Source organism: Pongo pygmaeus, chromosome 15 (assembly GCF_028885625.2).
Source record: "Pongo pygmaeus isolate AG05252 chromosome 15, NHGRI_mPonPyg2-v2.0_pri, whole genome shotgun sequence".
NCBI classification, from domain to species: Eukaryota; Metazoa; Chordata; class Mammalia; order Primates; family Hominidae; genus Pongo; species Pongo pygmaeus.
This window is the reverse complement of record NC_072388.2, coordinates 45502650-45520581: the sequence shown is the minus strand read 5'-3', so window position 1 is coordinate 45520581 and position 17932 is coordinate 45502650. Positions and strand designations below refer to the sequence as shown.

General features: G+C 33.5%; 1 protein-coding gene across 1 annotated transcript in view; it reads left to right on the top strand.

Moving 5' to 3' along the window:
- The window catches only part of MDGA2 (MAM domain containing glycosylphosphatidylinositol anchor 2), an 831762-nt gene that overhangs the window by 750297 nt on the left and 63533 nt on the right, over positions 1-17932 (top strand). Inside the window, exon 10 of the mRNA XM_054449174.2 lies at positions 6163-6311. Within this exon, the coding sequence (XP_054305149.2) occupies positions 6163-6311 (149 nt within the window). The remainder of the gene's footprint in view (positions 1-6162; positions 6312-17932) is intronic.

Below are 17932 nucleotides of genomic sequence, written 5' to 3'. Positions count from 1 at the left end.
TTAAATTATTTGGTTCCTATCCAATTATTTGCCATCACTGAGTTCTTTTCACACTAAAAAAGTGAAAATCAGTGGCTTCACTGTAAAATCTTTTCTCCCATTTACATGAGGACTGGTTAAAATCATTTCAGAATAACTGGACTTTAGAGTAAATATTCAACATCTTATAGCACTAAGATGCTTCACAAGTTAGCACTGACATATTTTTCCTGTATTCTGCAAGCACATGGATTATGTCAGCCATTGTGGTGAGAGCTGATATCATCCCTGTTCTTGAGAATTGCACAGTTTGGCAGGAAGGGTGGGTACTGAATGTTATAACAGTACCATATCCTATAGTAGTTTCTAAAGTATCTATAACATGTTCATTTTTCTCCACCTAAGGACATGCTTTATTTCTTCTCTTTTTTTATCCCTTCATGAACCAACCTTTTCTGGCTGAGAGATTTGATTTTTTCTTCTTTAAGATCAGTTAAAATGCCTGACATTTCTCTTGTGAACGCTTTCTTTGGTTCCAGTAGACAGTATCAACTATTCTTTCGTAGAATGTTCCATGGTGTTCGTTTATATTTTTCTATTGTATGACTTCGGTCTTATTAAGTATACTTATAAATTCTATTTCCTTTTCTTTTCTTTTCTTTTCTCTTTTTTTTTTTTTTTTTTTTGAGATAGAGTCTTGCTTTGTCTTCCAGGCTGGAGTGTAGTTGGGCAATCTCAGCTCACTGCAACCTCTGCCTCCCGTATTCAAGCGATTCCCCTGCCTCAGCCTCCCGAGTAGCCGGGATTACTGGTGCCTGCCACCACTCCCAGTTGATTTTTGCATTTTTAGTAGAGATGGGGTTTCAGCATGTTTGCCAGGCTGGTCTTGAACTCCTGACCTCAAGTGATCCTCCCACCTTGACTTCCCAAAGTGCTGGGATTACAGGCGTGAGCCAGTGTGCCCAGCCTAAATTCTATTTTATTTTTCTATTATCTGAAGTCTAATCTTACTATTTATTTACCTTGTTAGTCTCTCACAGTGGAATGTTTTCTTGTGTATTTGTGTATTCAAAATGTTTGTGAATTTATAATCATTGGGATTTAGAGGAATTCTCTGCACTTCAAGTTCCCAGCATGTCTTTCAAGATCAATTTGGCATTGGCTCTTTTCAAGCACTCCAGCAGTATCAAAAGTCAAAAAAATTTTATGGTAACATAAATATTTTTATCATCTTCCTATACTGGTGAGAGTCAAATGTTTTTTGGTATATCCTATGTCTGAAACTATAACTTTTCTAGATTTTAGTCATAGGTGGTGGCTTCATTACCAACTTCTCTTCTTGCAGTAGTCTATTAACCTTATCTCCCATGGGCCTGAAAATCCATCTCCCAATGCTAAAAAAGACCAACAGCACTCTATTTTTCTCCCCAAACTCTTATTAAATGTCTTGTTTTCAGCAGTGTTTTTTGATCCCTAGAGACTTCTTTTTCTTGCTTGCAAACATACATCTAAAAAGAGGTTTGGCATAATTTCATCTAGCATTTCTAGATGAAAGATAAAAATTTGTTCTTGTTTTGAGTCAATTACACCACCAACTGTATCAGAATTTGTTGTCTGTATGAGTTTTTTTTCTGAGATTGTGCAATCTGAGAATAAAATGGGCTCATTTTATTTATCTAGATTTTCTCAGCACCTCGTAGGAAAGCAACATGTATTAGCTACATATTGTCTCTTTTACAAAGTGAAAAATTAATAGATACCCCTAAATTTGCAAACATGTCCTATAAACCTGTGTAGTTCTTTTAAGTTTATATTCATACAGTCTATTTTCCAAAATGGGAATTATTTTCAAAAGCGAGATATGTATGGTCTTGATCACTATTATATACCGTCTTTTGTTTTTATTTCAAAATCTGTATTGACTTTACTAAAATCAGTTCCTTTATCCAAGCACATTTTAAGTGTTCATAGTGGGAATAATAATTGTTTTTAATTTATGTTTGAACTTTATGCATAAAATTATATTTTGCAATCTCAATGTAATCATTTTTCAAAACCATTTTGCAAAATGAAATACCAGTATTTCTATATAACTCTATAAAATATTTTCAAAAACAAATTTTTTCTATATAGATATTTTAGGGATATTTTTTAAATCCAGGATTTATATATAATGATACGTGATGATTCCAAAGTTTACCTCCCAGTTCAGTTAATGAATATAGTTCTAGATCAGTTAATCTGAAAATATTTAGATCGGAACAACATTGTATAAGGATAAAACTAGAATGTGAAAAGTTAGATTGGAACAACATTGTATAAGAATAAAACTAGAATGTGACAGAGTAAGAAAATTTTCTTTGTATGCTTATTGGAAAAATTAAAATGCCTGAGCCATAAAAATATATATATTTATGAATTCTTTCCCTGTTCAACCAGTAGATGTCATGTTTGGATGTCAAAACCCAAGATTATTATAAGGATATTTCTTTGGTTTTACTGTGTCTTTCTTACAAATGAGTATATAAGCATAAAGTACAATTGGATCTGAAATTAGAGGAGAAAATTAAGTGTGTCCCGTTTCAAAAAATTTAAGATGCCCTTTTCCAATAAAATCAGGAAGCATTTTTCCTTTTTAAAGCTTTTCTACAGTAGGTTCAGTAGAAAGTATGCTGTGAGGCGTAAGTAAGCATGCCTATATTTAATCGTAACAATTGAAAATTATTTGATTAGCAATTACTTATTACTAATCATTACTATTTATGCACCATCTAAAAATATTTTTTACCTTTAATTCCAAATAATATGATTATTCAACTAAAAAAAACTTTATTTTCTAATCTCATGATTCTAAGTAAAAAAATGTAACGGATCTTATTGTATTTGATTATTTATTTGTATAATCTTTCATATGTTATCCCCATCTCCATTCTGCACCTTAATTTATCTATAATATGAGATATTGAAATAATCTCTAAAGTATTTTCTAATCTAATTCTCCATGAAAAAATATTACCTGTGATTTACCCAATGCAGATAAAGCATTTAAAAAAATACATTGGAAAGTCTTTGTGATAGCCTGCAATTAAATATAAAGATAACACTTTATAGTGAAATTTGATCTATTTGTAATATTTTAGTGGGTTAGATTGGAGCTTAATTTTTTTACTACCTCGAAAATGGATCTTGGTAAACAAATTCATATGACTCACAAGATCATGAGGATCTGTTTTTTAACTTCAGGGTGAAAGTATTTCAGTAACCTCAATTTCTAACTGAGGTAACTGAAATCTAAATTTCAGTTCATTTAGATAAATAATGTTCCTAGAATAATGACAATTTGTATTCATGGCATGCAGCCAGTTATCCTCGTGGTAGTCAACAAAAGTCAACTATAATAAGATAGCTACTTCCTGAAATGCTTCAAATATTTCCTGTTATTATTCTATCTTACTTCGCTCCGTCCCCATTATCTGATGTCTCTCAGTCTTGCCCCAGAGAGATCCTGGCTGTTGGATCAGGCATGCCGCTGCCAGTCTCAGAGGAGGAAGAAGACCAAAGAGATGTTTCTTATGACTTTAGGATAAGTTTTTACATCTTTTGTTATATAGACTTGGAGGTAATTTCAGAGAGAAATTTCAGCCTCTTTAAAGCATTCCAAATTGTAAGGTTTGTGTTTCCTTGCATCAGAATAACCTAGGGTATTTGAGAATGTCTGGATTCCTGGTCACCACCTTAGAGATGAATTCATCCTTATGAATACTATATTTGGAAAGACCTTATTCCATTTAATAAATATGGCCTTTCAAGAGGAATTTTTTTAATGTTATGAGATAATTTTGAAGTGCCAGTTCCTCCGTATTTAAACCATATTTAATCTAAAATTAATTAACATATCAAATCCAGTTTGACAGGCAAATGTTTTATAGCAGCCTACACGGTTCAGTTTCAGGACTGAAAGTTATTTTAAATGACCATCTTGTGGGCAGCTACCCATCTCAGCCCTGCTAAATGGCTGTTTAAGTGTTGACTAAATACCTCGAGTAAAGGGAAATTTATAGTCTACTGAGGTAGGCCATTCCATATTCAAAGGTCATCGGTAGAACATTTCTAAGTCAAAATATTTACCACTTTACTAGGAAATCACTGGTATTCATCTAATTTCATATATCTGTTAACATTTATTCTGATTTTTTCTGTGATCTATTTCAACTCCTAAAAACTGTTTGCCCCTCCACCTTTTTATCCATGCTAACAAAACCCCTAGTTGTGCCTGTATTCTTTTCTTGATTCTCTTTGAATGAATTGTTTATTTTATTAAGAATGGGCTACTTAGAACTGAATCAATCACCCTTAGGTTTCTTCCTTGATTAAATAACAGAAGCAACCCCTCAGTCCTCATAGAAAAGGAACACTAGACTTTTACCTCCTCAATTCAATCTAGATACTACTCTGTAATGAAAACACTCTAGGTTTATGTTACTCGTCTAAGCAGCTCATTACTTATTTAGTAAATTTGTAGGTATTGGATGTGTATTTTTAATTAAAACCTCTAGCTGTCTAACTCAGCTACTACTAAATTCACCTTCTTTATTTCATTTTGAAAAATTTTGTCTCAAATACAAATTATCAAGAATGCTTTGCTTGTTGATTCCTTCACTCAGTATGTTGTTTTCCTCTCATTTGAGACTTTGCTTTTTTTTCTTTTTTCTTTTTTTTTTTTTATGGGGCCTGGCCCTGTCCCCCAGGCTGGAGTGCAATGGCACAATCTTGGCTCACCGCAACCTCTGCCTCCCTAGGCTCAGGTGATCCTCCCACCACAGCAAGTAGGTCTTCCTGAGTAGCTGAGACCATAGGTACACTCCACCACACCCGGCTCTTTTTTTTTTTTTTCTGGTAGAGACATTATTTTGCTATGTTGCTCAGTTTGGTAGGTCTTTAACAACTAGGTTCAAGAGATCTGAGCACCTCTGCTGCTCAAAGTGTTGGGATTACAGGCACGAGCCCTACAGCTGGCCTAATCTAATTAAAAGAAAGAAAAAAAGAAAAGATGTTAAATGAGTGATGATAAAAATACAGCTTTTCAACTTATTAAGAATTGCGAAGCTACATGAAAAGTCTGGAAAAAAATGTAATTAATTTCCGTGAATGAGGAGGCCATACCTCCTCATTCATTGTGTTCTTAATACCTAGGACAATATTTTGCATTGAATGGGTTCTCATTAAATATTGTTGTATTATTAAATAAATATGTTATGTGTAATAGAAAAAATTATACTTCAGAATATTGGGAAGTTGGATCTGTAATTCCAAATGGTGTGTAAACTTTTCATTTTGGCAATTCAGAAAAACTGAGATGGTTTGTATGTGCTATATACACTACATGTAATTCACATTTCTTTAAAAATCTAAATATAAGCTAAATATTGACCAGATCTTTTATTAATTAATTGTTTTAAGTTTTATTAAGTTCACTTTATTGATGAAAGCTGCAGGTAATACAAACACAAATTTCCATTTCCACTAATTGTTTTCTACACAGTGGATCACTCACTTCCCCAAATACCTCTTTTGACCTCTAGGACACCACATTTTTAGTTTTCCCCAAAGTTATGGTTGTTCCCTCTCAGGCTTCTGTGTGGTTGTTACCTCCTCCCATAACTCTTAACCTTGGATTGCCCCAGTGTCAGACTTTCACCTTCTCTATCTACTCACACTCCCTTGGTGATATCATCTGTCTCATGGCTTTAAATTTAAATTCTATCTGCATGCCTACGGTTAGCCAGATTATATCTCCAGTCCTGATCTCTCTTGTATTCCAGACTAGTTATATCCTACTGCATACTTGATGTATCCATTTAGATCACTCAAATTATTTAAAAATGACTTTGATCTTCTTTCTCCAGATTTCATCCTCCCATGGATTTCCATTTTGGTTGATGAAAATCCCATTCCTCCAATCACTTAGTCCAAATGCTTTGTGTTCTTCCTTCTCTTCTCACACTGCTCATCCAATCAACCAGGAAATCTCACATCTGTTCTCAAAACATATCCAGAAAATTGATTGGATTTTATAATTACTAATGAAAGATAGAGTAGAAATGGTAAAAGGGCCAAAGGGAATAAGTATGCTTACACTACAATATGTCTTCATTCAAATTTAAGCACACTTTCTGTTTTCAGGAAAGGCCTATGCTCCAGAATTCTATTATGATACCTACAATCCAGTATGGCAGAACAGACACCGTGTTTATTCTTACAGTCTGCAGTGGACACAGATGAATCCTGATGCAGTGGATCGGATTGTTGCATACCGGTTGGGTATCAGGCAGGTGAGGAATCTAATCAATGTCGTTTTTTCTTTGTGGTCCTCTGTGAAGACCTTGTTATCATTTTTCTAATAGTTTTGCATGAATTCCAAAATATATTTTATGTATATGTGTTTCTGTATATAGATAGACAGATAGATAGATATGTTTTCACCATATGTATATTACTCCACACAAACTGTTCCGAATTACTTAAAAATCTTTGAAATTACACATTTTTCACTATGACAGCAGACATACTAAAGTGACAGCCTTTGAGCCTTCTAAAATCCTTCATCACTAGATATGCGAGATAAATTACATGGTATTACTTCATAAAAGGAACTTATTTCAGATGTGCTCACACTCACCTATACTGCATAACCATTTGTCTTGTTTCCTAAGAAGCCAGAAGTTGTACATATTTTTGCTTTAGGAGTTCAAGACATATACAGAATGTTGCATAAGCTAATTTAATATGTCTGAGAAATAGAAATATTTTTGTAAAATGAAAACAAATTGAAGTATGATAGTTTCTTAAGGGAGCTGAAGATCAAGGATTATGTGGAAAAAACTGTATCTTTTTCAAAGGGTTAAAATGTTAAATTCACGTATCCTTTGTATAAATGTTATTTTTGAAATTTAAGTGTAGGTCTTTACATTGTTTCTTGTTAGCATATTATCTGGATGAATTTCAGCATAACAAAACATTTTTGAAGATTTATTTGATCACCACATAATCTATTAGCTCTCTCCCAAAACCTTGTATTATCCCTAGATTGGCAAAGTGTGTGTTCCACTTCCTTAACTAAATCACAGAAAAATCTTTTGAATTGGGATGGTAGAAAGGATAAAATTTTCATCGAGTAAGATTGATCAACCTCCAACGATTCATTCAGCTATTCTATCATAAAACCATTGTTTTTATCTTGCTCACAAGGTCACAATAAAATACTTGTATGACGCATTACTCACATTAAGATACACTGTGGCTGGGCGCGGTGGCTTAAGCCTGTAATCCCAGCACTTTGGGGGGCCGAGGCGGGCAAATCACGAGGTCAGGAGATCGAGACCATCCTGGCTAACACGGTGAAACCCCGTCTCTACTAAAAATACAAAAAAATTAGCGAGGCATGGTGGCTGGCACCTGTAGGCCCAGCTACTAGGGAGGCTGAGGCAGGAGAATGGTGTGAACCTGTGAGGCGGAACTTGCAGTGAGCCGAGATCGCGCCACTGCACTCCAGCTCTGGGCAACAGAGCAAGACTCCGTCTCAAAAAAAAAAAAAAAAAAGATACACTGTAAGTAGCATATTCTTATTCAGCCTGTTTAAGATTCTCAAAAAAGTGAAAGGGCTTTTCTTAGTGAAAACATCCTGGCCTTTGATAATTACTGGATTCTTCTCTAAGTGCTCACAGGCTGCCGATACAGCAAACCATAGTGGATCATTCACAGTGTTTCTCTGGTTATCCCTCACTGAAAAAGGTCTGTAGGTAAATCCGAGCAAAACCGAAATCTATATTAACATTGTTCTACTCATTCTAATTTGCTAATTTTCTTAAACAGAGAAGATAAAAACAATAGCAGCAACAAAACGAATTAGCAGTTCTTTCTCCCTCAGCTTTTGGGCTTATTTCTTTTTTTCTTAACACAGCTAGTATTTTATAACCTTTCATATTTGGAATATCTATAAGGATTCTTGACTATACACACCTCATACTCTTTTTAAAACTCCTTACTACAATGTTTAATCATTCACATTCATTTTTTTGTCATACATACTTTGTAAAAATATAAGACTCTATGACTAAATTTTCATTTGTAAAATTAATTGTTTTCTTTAGGTAATTATCGTGCTATTTTCTGGTTATAGGTTTATTTGCAAAGATAGAGTCATAATTGTATCTTTAGTTTCTTACTTTCTTCCTCAGTTATGTTTTCTTGGAGTCTCTGGGTAACTTCCCATTACTAGCTTCCCATTACTAGCTGTGTGTTTTAAGTTCATAGAATTTACCCACCCTTCTCATCATCCTCTTTCTTTACTCTTATGCACCTCAAATACTTTGTTTCTACTCAGTATCTGTGTTGTGGATGCAAATCAAAATCCTTACCTATAAGTGAAATTTTAGTGAGTTAGAATTCCTCCCAAGAGAGATCCCGTTATTTAAGCTTTCTCTTTCTCATCCATATCTTGTACTCATTAGCAGACTATCCTCTGTAATATTTTTTGCTAGGATTGCTACACCATTTTCCAGTGACAAAGTCTTCTTTTATTTTCCTTTCCTGACATGAACATCTCCAAATTCAATTTTTTATATTTTTTATCATAAAACTGGTGTATAACTCCCTGATACGCAGTGACACACATTTCTCAGTCATTGTATTGTTCCTTTTGAAAAATTAGTGAATTTTCGCCTACTCTTCTTCTTTAGAATAAATTATATATGATTCCATATGTATGTATAAATTTCCCTTTTCTATGTTTTCTTTTAAACTAATGAATTCCAGACACACCTGGCTTCCAGTTCTAGCCAATACAGCCTCATATTTTTATAACTACATAACCTTGAGCCTGTTTCTGAGCATATCTAAGCCTGGGTTTTTAATCCTATAAATTGAAGATTATACCTGTCAGGCAATTGGAGTATGAAGTGGATTATGTCCCCCACTTGTTCCACAGGCCAGGTACTCTTGTGCAGGGCACTCCTTGCACAAACAGTTACGGCAATTCTTATACTCATCTGTCAGTGTTGTATACAGATTTTTTAAAAGAGTACATTTCATGAGCTGAGCATGTGTAATATTTTTATTATTTGAGTTTTGTTTAGTATACTCTATATTCTAAGCCTAAGCGTTATTTCAAGTCATGGTTTTCACAAAACAATTTCTAGACCTTTTTTTATTATGTCTCATTTTCATTTCAAACCTATTGTCTTCTGTAAGATCTATGTTATTGATTCACATTTTTCTCTTCCACTTCGAGTTTCATTTCAAGCCTTCTTGATTGGATCAGTAAGTCTGATACTAATACTGTTCTTTCCAGGTTTTGTAAGATTTACGCTATTCGCTAGAGAAAAAAAACATATTTCTAGTGTAATAAACCATGGTGCAGAAAACAAATATTTCCCTTACTCAATTTTTGAAGCTAACTCTTTACCTGCCACTGTATACATTCTTTTCTGGACTCCTTTGTTCGTAGGATTTTCTTTTATATTTAGAAATAAGTGTTTTTTTCCAGGGTGCTTTTTATGATGCTGTATTCTAATTGGTAATTTTACTGTTTCCATGGGAGAGAAAACTTTGAGGTATCTTTCAGGGATGTCTCAATAAAGAGTAATGACTTTGTGCTATTCTGCCAATGTGAATAAGATGGTGCTGTTTGTAGATGGGGTGTAAAAAGAGAAGGAGCAAGTAGACACATGCCTCTTTTTTTCACAACTATAACCTCTGCACTGAACTCTTGCATAAAACATCTCTACATGCAAAATGGCCCCAGCAAGCAACATTGCCTTTGAAGATTCACTTACAAACAAAAGTTTAGGATGATAGGGCAAACGTATTCTAGATACAATAAAATCAATGTAGTTCTTTTTTTAAAAATTCCTTTTTAATAACAGGAAACAAAGGCATTAATGGAAATAGGTGCATTTTTATATTATCTCAGAAAATTTAAATTTCTCCTTTACCAGGCATTGACATTTAAATTTCAATACTATCTTAGGACACAATCAGATACTAACTTTTAAAAATCACCTTTGGATAAAGAAATCACTCTTGAATTCTGAACTGTTTATTATTTTAATGAAGATTTTATATTACATGCATGTAGCCTTTTTCATCTGCCAAACTATTTCAGAATCCTAAATCAATGAGCTTTTGAACATAGTAAACATAACTTGGATGGTTTAAATACACTGAGTTAGGCATGTGGCCTAAGCAGTATACATTTTTAAATACACGGATTTCTGTCCTAATAACTATGGTTCACGTATTTTACTAGAAGGCCAAATTTTATTCAAAGGATTATTAATTTATGTTACATATTTTGTGATTTTTAAAGTCTTATTATTTTAGGCAATATTTCTATTTTTAGGCTACACATGTAAATGATTTCTTCTATCCATAAAATACCTAGGTTATCTAGTATAAAATATCTCACCTCTTAATATCAAACATTGCCTTGATTACATAATGCATTTGTGTATGAGATGAAGTCTGAAAACAAATTTGATTCTTTAAGACTAATAGCAAGTTCACTTCCTAAGACCTTACCTTATTTTTAATCCAGAAACCTTTAGAAACCTTATTAGTGATTCTTAAATAGGACTGTAAAAATCATTGCTGTGTTATTAAACTCATAGATGTAGGGGGTTGATAAATTGAACCCAGAATTCCCTTTTGGTTAAACTGTATGGTCTGTACTTATATTTGATTGGAAAATTGTCTCAGATTTCAGTATTGACTTACACAATTTTCTTGTAAAATAATGCATTATATCTAGAAAAAAAGCACTGAAATTCTGGAATCACTGCTTTAAGAAACTTAAAAAGAGAACTAATATATAATGAGAAGCTAAAAAATTAATTCGTGGAAAAAAGTTTTCTCAGAATCTTTATGTCCTAACAAAGTTGTACTTTTTAGGCTCAGCTAAGCAATTGTTTAATCTCCTTAGACAGCTATTAACCTCCAATTATTTGCTTCATTTGTTGCTTAACAGGAAAGAGAAAAAGATTATTTGAATGTCTACTTTCCTTGGTATCTAAGGAATTAAAAAACAAGAAAAATGTTTCTAAGTTATCTAAATATACCAAGCAACATAAACATCATTTTACTTCATTGGAAATGTACACAATTACAGTTTTAAATAATAAACAATTTTATACAGTTTCATTTTTTATATTCAGCCATAGAAATACACAATGATGTGACTTTTTGACGGTATCTTTGGAAAGCAGGATATTTTATTTTCAAAAATCCTTAATTGACCAATTCCTGTCTTCTCAAGTCATGTTGTATTAAAATATTTAGAATTATCATACTTATTTGCTCTCCCATTCAGTCAATAAAATTTTGATTAAATTAGTTATATGGTAATTTCCAGGAATTTAAAAACGAAGAAGTATTGTCCTCAACGGCTTATAAAAGTAAGTGGTTTAATAGAAATAAACAAAGAGTATCATAGAAATCGATGGGGGCAGTTAGTACTGCCAGGTAGTGGGGCAAGAGACACGATCACTGAGGTGCAAACTTCATTTGTTTGTTAGTTTTATAGGTTTATTCTTAAACTTTCTTCTTAAACGGTGACCACTAGTAATCACTAATTACTAATAAAAAGTTATAAGCATAAAAGATATGTTTGATACAATTGATTGTTGGATAACTTTATTACAAATTTAATTTTGGTCTTCAGTAGATGTGACTATAATGGTTGAGCTATTGCTTATTTCTCCTTCCAGTTAAAACATTTTTAAAAGTTATTTTAGTGAATAATTTTTTGCTTATTGTTGCTTGTTAAAGGCTTAATGGTGTTGGACAGTCTACAGACGCTGAAAGAGAACAGTAGGATAAGACAAATGAAATTGGGATAACCTGTGTGCTTGACTTAACCCATTTAGATAGATTTTATTGCAAGAACTGTTTGGAGGAACCATTTCATGCCTGTCCAGGAAAATCTGTGGAGATTTGATAATCTGGATTCTTCGTGTAATCTTACATCATGAATAAAGTGACATCTTCCATAGATTAATCTTATAATACCATACTGAGTATACTGAATGTTATTACAATAGAGACAGGTACAACAGTTAGGCACATATTTGGGGCATGTACTGATGATTTAGCTTAGGATAGTGAAAGGGGAGAAGAAGAAAAATGGAATTAAGAAAATGTTAAAATAGGCAGAACTTGAATTTTGACTTTGTTTTGGGGAACAATTTTGAAAAAGATAGTGACCTTATTTCTCTGTCATTCACTTCAATTTCTTTAGTGAATGCTCTGGAAAGCATTAAACATATAGAGATGAGAGAGAATGAAGGACTCAGAGAAATGTAGAGAAAACATTTTGTAAATGGTCTCTGTGGCTGTGGAAAAGAAATAAGCCATATGTCAGTTGTAAAAAGTGAAGTTTATCTTCATCTTCCAAATGAAGGACATTGCATATATCTGCTTCATTCCTACAAACTAATTTTACAATGTATTTATGAGGAGGGATATATAAATGGTAAATTTGAGAGACCTGGGTGAGAGATGGACCCTTGATTGATGTAGAAGGTTCTGTAAAATAAGGGTACCTTGTCTTGGAAAACTCCAAATACTTCTTGAGGATTTTCTCTGAGTCTGTTGCCTTTGTATAGATTTAATTCTGTTTAGAAATATGGTTTGAGAACATTAATTAGAAATGTGGAGGAAACAAGCAACCTCAAAGACACTTAAAAGAGTGAAAGAGGGTTAAATTATTGACATAAATAAGATTTTTATTCAATGTTTACAAGTATTCCCATATTTTCAGATGTGGACTTGTTAGGTTGGAGTGATAGGGGAGCATAAAACCGTTATCCAGATTAGAAACATGCTACTAGAATTTGGGTGAACACTTTTTCTTCAATATGTTAATGTACAAGTCAGAAGCATTAGATATGAAATTGAAGGTGGTAAAAATTTAGGCATAAGTTTTTCATCTGAAGACAGCAGTAGTAAAATTTCCAGCAAAAACGAACTGAAAGGTAGAAAAATCTTATATTTGTATGGAAACTAAGAAGACAGTGTGTGAATGCGCATTTGTGTGTATGTTTGTACTTACAAACAAAATTTTAAAATATGAAAATGCAAATTTGCTTATGAGCAAAGTACAGCAGGTCCTTGAATAATGTCATTTGTTTAAGGTCATATGGTTATAATGCTGATGAGAAAAAAATTCAGTTCCTGGCTGGGACCACTATCTGTATGGAGATTGCATATTCTCCCTTGTCTGTGGATTTCTCTGGTTTCCTTTCACATCCCAAAGATGTGCACATGAGGTGAACTGGCATGTCTAAATGAATCACTCCCAGTCTGAGTGAGAGTGGGTGTGTGTCTGAGTGTGCCCTGCAATGCGATGGAGCCCTGTTCGGTGTTGGTTCCTGTCTTGCACCCTGGCTGCTGGAATAAGCCCTGCCCCCACCCCATGACCCTCAACTGGAGTAATTGGGTAATAATTATCTTCCTTGTTTGTATTAATATTTCTTAAATGTATGTATAGCTCATATTTATTTTACATTTAATATTAGAAGCGTTTGGGGCTTTATTTATAAGTTTGGTGATGTTTTTATTACCAGAAATACGCCATGGGATCTTAACTCTTGTTTAGATCTCAATTAACTTAAGGTAAAATTGCTTTCCTTATAAGTCATTTCACTTAAACTTGCAGTTGATTTTGAATCAATCATCATTTTCAATTGCTCCTTTTAATTTTAATGATAAATGACCATTAGTTTAGCTTTATCATCTTCAGTTGTAGTTCAAGTTTCTTAAATTATCTTGAAGTGTGGAGTCATCCACATTTTTACATGACTTTTCTACCAAAAACCTGACTGCTTTTCAACATTTAAAAGATTTAACTAAAATAGCTGAAACAATATTTCTTTGAATAATAAATGTTTGACATGACAGATGTCAATAAAACTACATAACTACTGCTGTACAACTACTCAGTAATGGACTGCTGTGTTTGCCCAGCTTCCGTTTTCTGTTTTAAAATGTTCAAGAAAGAAGTGCAAAATATCATTGAGTGTTTAAGTTGCTTTATCAGACTTCAAGTTTTGGAAACCATTTGTAAAAATATGGAAGCAATAATTTGAGTAGAATTTTGAAGGTGATAATTTAGATATCATAGGCATCACTTATCTTTTTTATTTAACTTTTATTTTAAGTTTAGGTGTACATGCACAAGTTGGTTATATTGGTAAACTTGTGTCATGGGGGATTGTTGTGAAGATTATTTCATCACCCAGGTATTAATCCTAGTACCCACTAGTTATTGTTCCTGATTCTTTTCCTCTGCCCAACCTCCACCCTTCAATAGGCCCCAGTGTGTGTTGTTCCCCTCTATGTGTCCATGTGTTCACATCATTTAGCTACTACTTACAACTTAGAACATGCTGTATTTGGTTTTCTATTCCTGCATTTATTTGCTAAGGACAATAGCCTCCAGCTCCATCCATGTCCCCGCAAAGGATATAACTGCATCAGTTTTTATGGCTGCATAGTATTCCTTGGTGCATATGTACCACGTTTTGTTCATCCAGTCGACCATTGATGAGCACTGATGGCCGAGACTATGGGTTTACTAGGTACAGGATCATGTCATTAAGTCTGATAGTTTGACTTCCTTCCTACCTATTTGAATGTCCTTTATTTCTTTTTCTTGCCTGATTGCTCTGGCCAGAACTCCCATTGTTGTGTTGAATAAGAGTGGTGAGAGAGGGCATCCTTGCCTTTGCTGGTTTCCAAGGGGAATGTATCCAGCTTTTGTCCATTCAGTATGATGTTGGCTGTGGTTTTGTCATAGATGACTCTTATTAATTTGAGGCATGAAGGGCCATAGGAACAGTTCCAAAGAAGTTAAACTTTACCTTGAAAAGTGGGGAGACACTAAAAGAGTCAAAAGAGAAGAATCAAATAGTCATTAATGTGGTACTAAATTAATAGGGGACAAGCACAAAGTAAAAGCTGTTCTTTTTTTTTTCAAATGAAATACAATGACCTGAATCTGATGCTGCATTGGAAATTTGAGAGAAAATATGTGGCAAAATCTGGAGTATTTGATGATTGAATGGAGGCTAGGGGAAGAGAGAGAGCAAAAAGGCAGGGATGAAAACAATGTTCACTATTAACATGCTTATTGTCTTTAGATAACCTTATGTCAATTCATATAAATATTTGTCTCATTTCTATATATTAAGAACATATCCTTGAACATGATTGTTTATATTAAAAATGAAAATTAACTGTCATTGAGATGAATGTTAGGCACAGGTTTAATGGAATATTTTCAAGGAAATGTAAAATTATAACATTTATAAACAAAATCTCAGGAAAGCTTCAAGTTAAAATATAAAAATATCTGTAATGTACTAATATATCCATGAGGTTCTTTTGTTTTGTGTTCTAAAGATCTTAAGCTAAAACGTTTCCTTTAGAGTTCCATATCTTAGCAAAATGACACAATACAAAATTCATAGGTAGTTTTCTTATATTGAATAAGCAGTTTCTCTGCTTAGATAAGCTGATTTTGAAGATATATGTGTTTATGCTATAATATAAGGTACTGCAATGATAGGTCATAATTTTTACAAAGGAAGAATTTTTAAAAATAGTTTCAATTTGGATGTATTTTTTTCCTTTACAATATCCCTCTATAATTTTTAGATTATCCTTTCCTCATATTAGAAGGTATCTTAGTATCCCATTAATGATAGTGAACTCAGTTAAGTGCTTCTATGTATTGATACAAAATTTTCTTTGGAATGTCAACTGTATTTTGGAGGGAGCATGTTGATGCAGGTACCAGGCCTTAATTTCTCCTTTTGGAAGGGACATATGGTGGTTCTGCTCACACTTTCTTCACCCAAGCAGCCCCTTGACTTGATCTGAGGAAAACATGGGAAAAAAAATGTTCTTCCTTGAACTTGCAAGAAATAAAAGAACCACATACTTGTGAAGAGCTCAAATTACTACTAAGTACTGCCTTTCTGAATAGCAATATTTGGTTGAATATATTATTAGTGCATTTGATTTTCTAAAAATATAACCTCAAAAAGATCTACTTTTTAAGTTTATTTGTAGAATACTGAAGAAATAAGAATAAAGATTTGATTCATCTGTTGCAATTAAATGTATTATGTTCTATTATGTGCACATGGGATAGGAAGTGCACCAGACAGAAAATATCCATGATCTCATGAAGCTTATAGTTCGGTAGAGTAGGAAGCAGACAAAAAATTAATGGATAGAAAGCAATTAATGCTATGCAACAAATAAAACAGACATAGAGGGAAAACTGGCATCGTTAAAATTCATTCTGTATGCCAAATGATTGAAAATTTGGGAAGGCAGCAGAAGCTGATCTTTACATTTCCCACATGTTCATTATTTTGGGACAATTTTTAAACCACCTTGATGGAAAGTGGACTTAAACTTCAATCTGGGGAAAGAAGGAATCTAATTTCGAATAATAAAGCACAATAATTGAAATGAAGCAATAATTTCTCTCATGTTCATTTGACATTTTACTTATTCTTGAAAACATATGAAGTAAGGTAAATTCCCTAAAAATTTAGTGGCTACATTTATAACCCTAAATTATGTTCAGGAATAAGAAATTAAAAATCTTCAGATCTGGAACACAGTTTAAATCTATATATTTTGAGGATGTATTATGTCTGGTGGATATGTAAAAACCTATGGACAATTTATAAGACAGATCACTTGCACAACAAACTCTTGACGAATAAGAACTTATGAGGATCTACGAGGCATCGTCATGGAGGCAATTAGTCCTGCTTTAAAAGTGGTTAAGACTCCTAAATGTTTCAATCAATACTACATTTTCATGCTTACTTAAATAATTATTTTAAATTTTCTATCTCAATAATCACAATTTTTAAATAGGATAGAATAATCCTAAATAGCTCCAAAGAATTGATCAGGGTTAGAGTGCCACAAAAGCTAAGAGAGAGGTGGCAGAAGATAAAATTTGGTCCAGTCAGCATATAAAGTAATCATAAAGCAACCTTAACTACCTACTCAGGAAAAATTCCTACATTGTGAAACTTTCCTTTTTATTTAGGAAGAAATACAAATACTGTACACAAATAAACAGCTACTGTGATATCAGGTACTAATAATTTTTTTGAGGGGTAGAATACAATCAGATAATGTAAAAAGAGTGGCATTGCTATTGTATAAGACAATGTGGACAAGGAATGCCTCTCTAAGGAGTTGGCATTTGAGTAGAGACGTGAATGATATGAAAAAAGGTATCACAAAATAATTCAGCTAAGAAACGAAAGCAACACATAAGTATGTAACAGGAAAATAAAAGCCCAAGTAAATTATACATATGTAAATCAAATACACATATATAATATCTATTTCTGTAGGCACTATATCATCAAAAGTCTCTTGGACAAAATTTACAGTGGTATATTATGAGAACAATAGACGTCTAAATTCAAAAATGTAGTGTGAATCTAATCATTAGAATAATATAGGGGTCAACAGGAGAGAATTGGCATTTTGCAAATTAGATCAGCAGGTATTCTCAAATTGTTAGAATGAGAGGACTGATAGAACACTTGTTAGTGGGAGATGAAAATGCAAAATCCACAACTGATTTGCTAGAAAGCAAGACAAGCAGGCCAGGTGCAGTGGCTCACGCCTGTAACCCCAGCACTTTGGGAGGCCGAGGCAGGAGGATCACCTGAGGTCCGGAGTTCGAGACCAGCCTTGCCAACATGGTGAAACCCCAGTCTCTACTAAAAATACAAAAATTAGCCGGGCATGGTGGCATGAGCCTGTAATCCCAGCTACTTGGGAGGCTGAGGCAGGAGAATTGCTTGAACCTGGGAGGTGGAGGTTGCAGTGAGCTGAGTTCGTGCCACTGCACTCC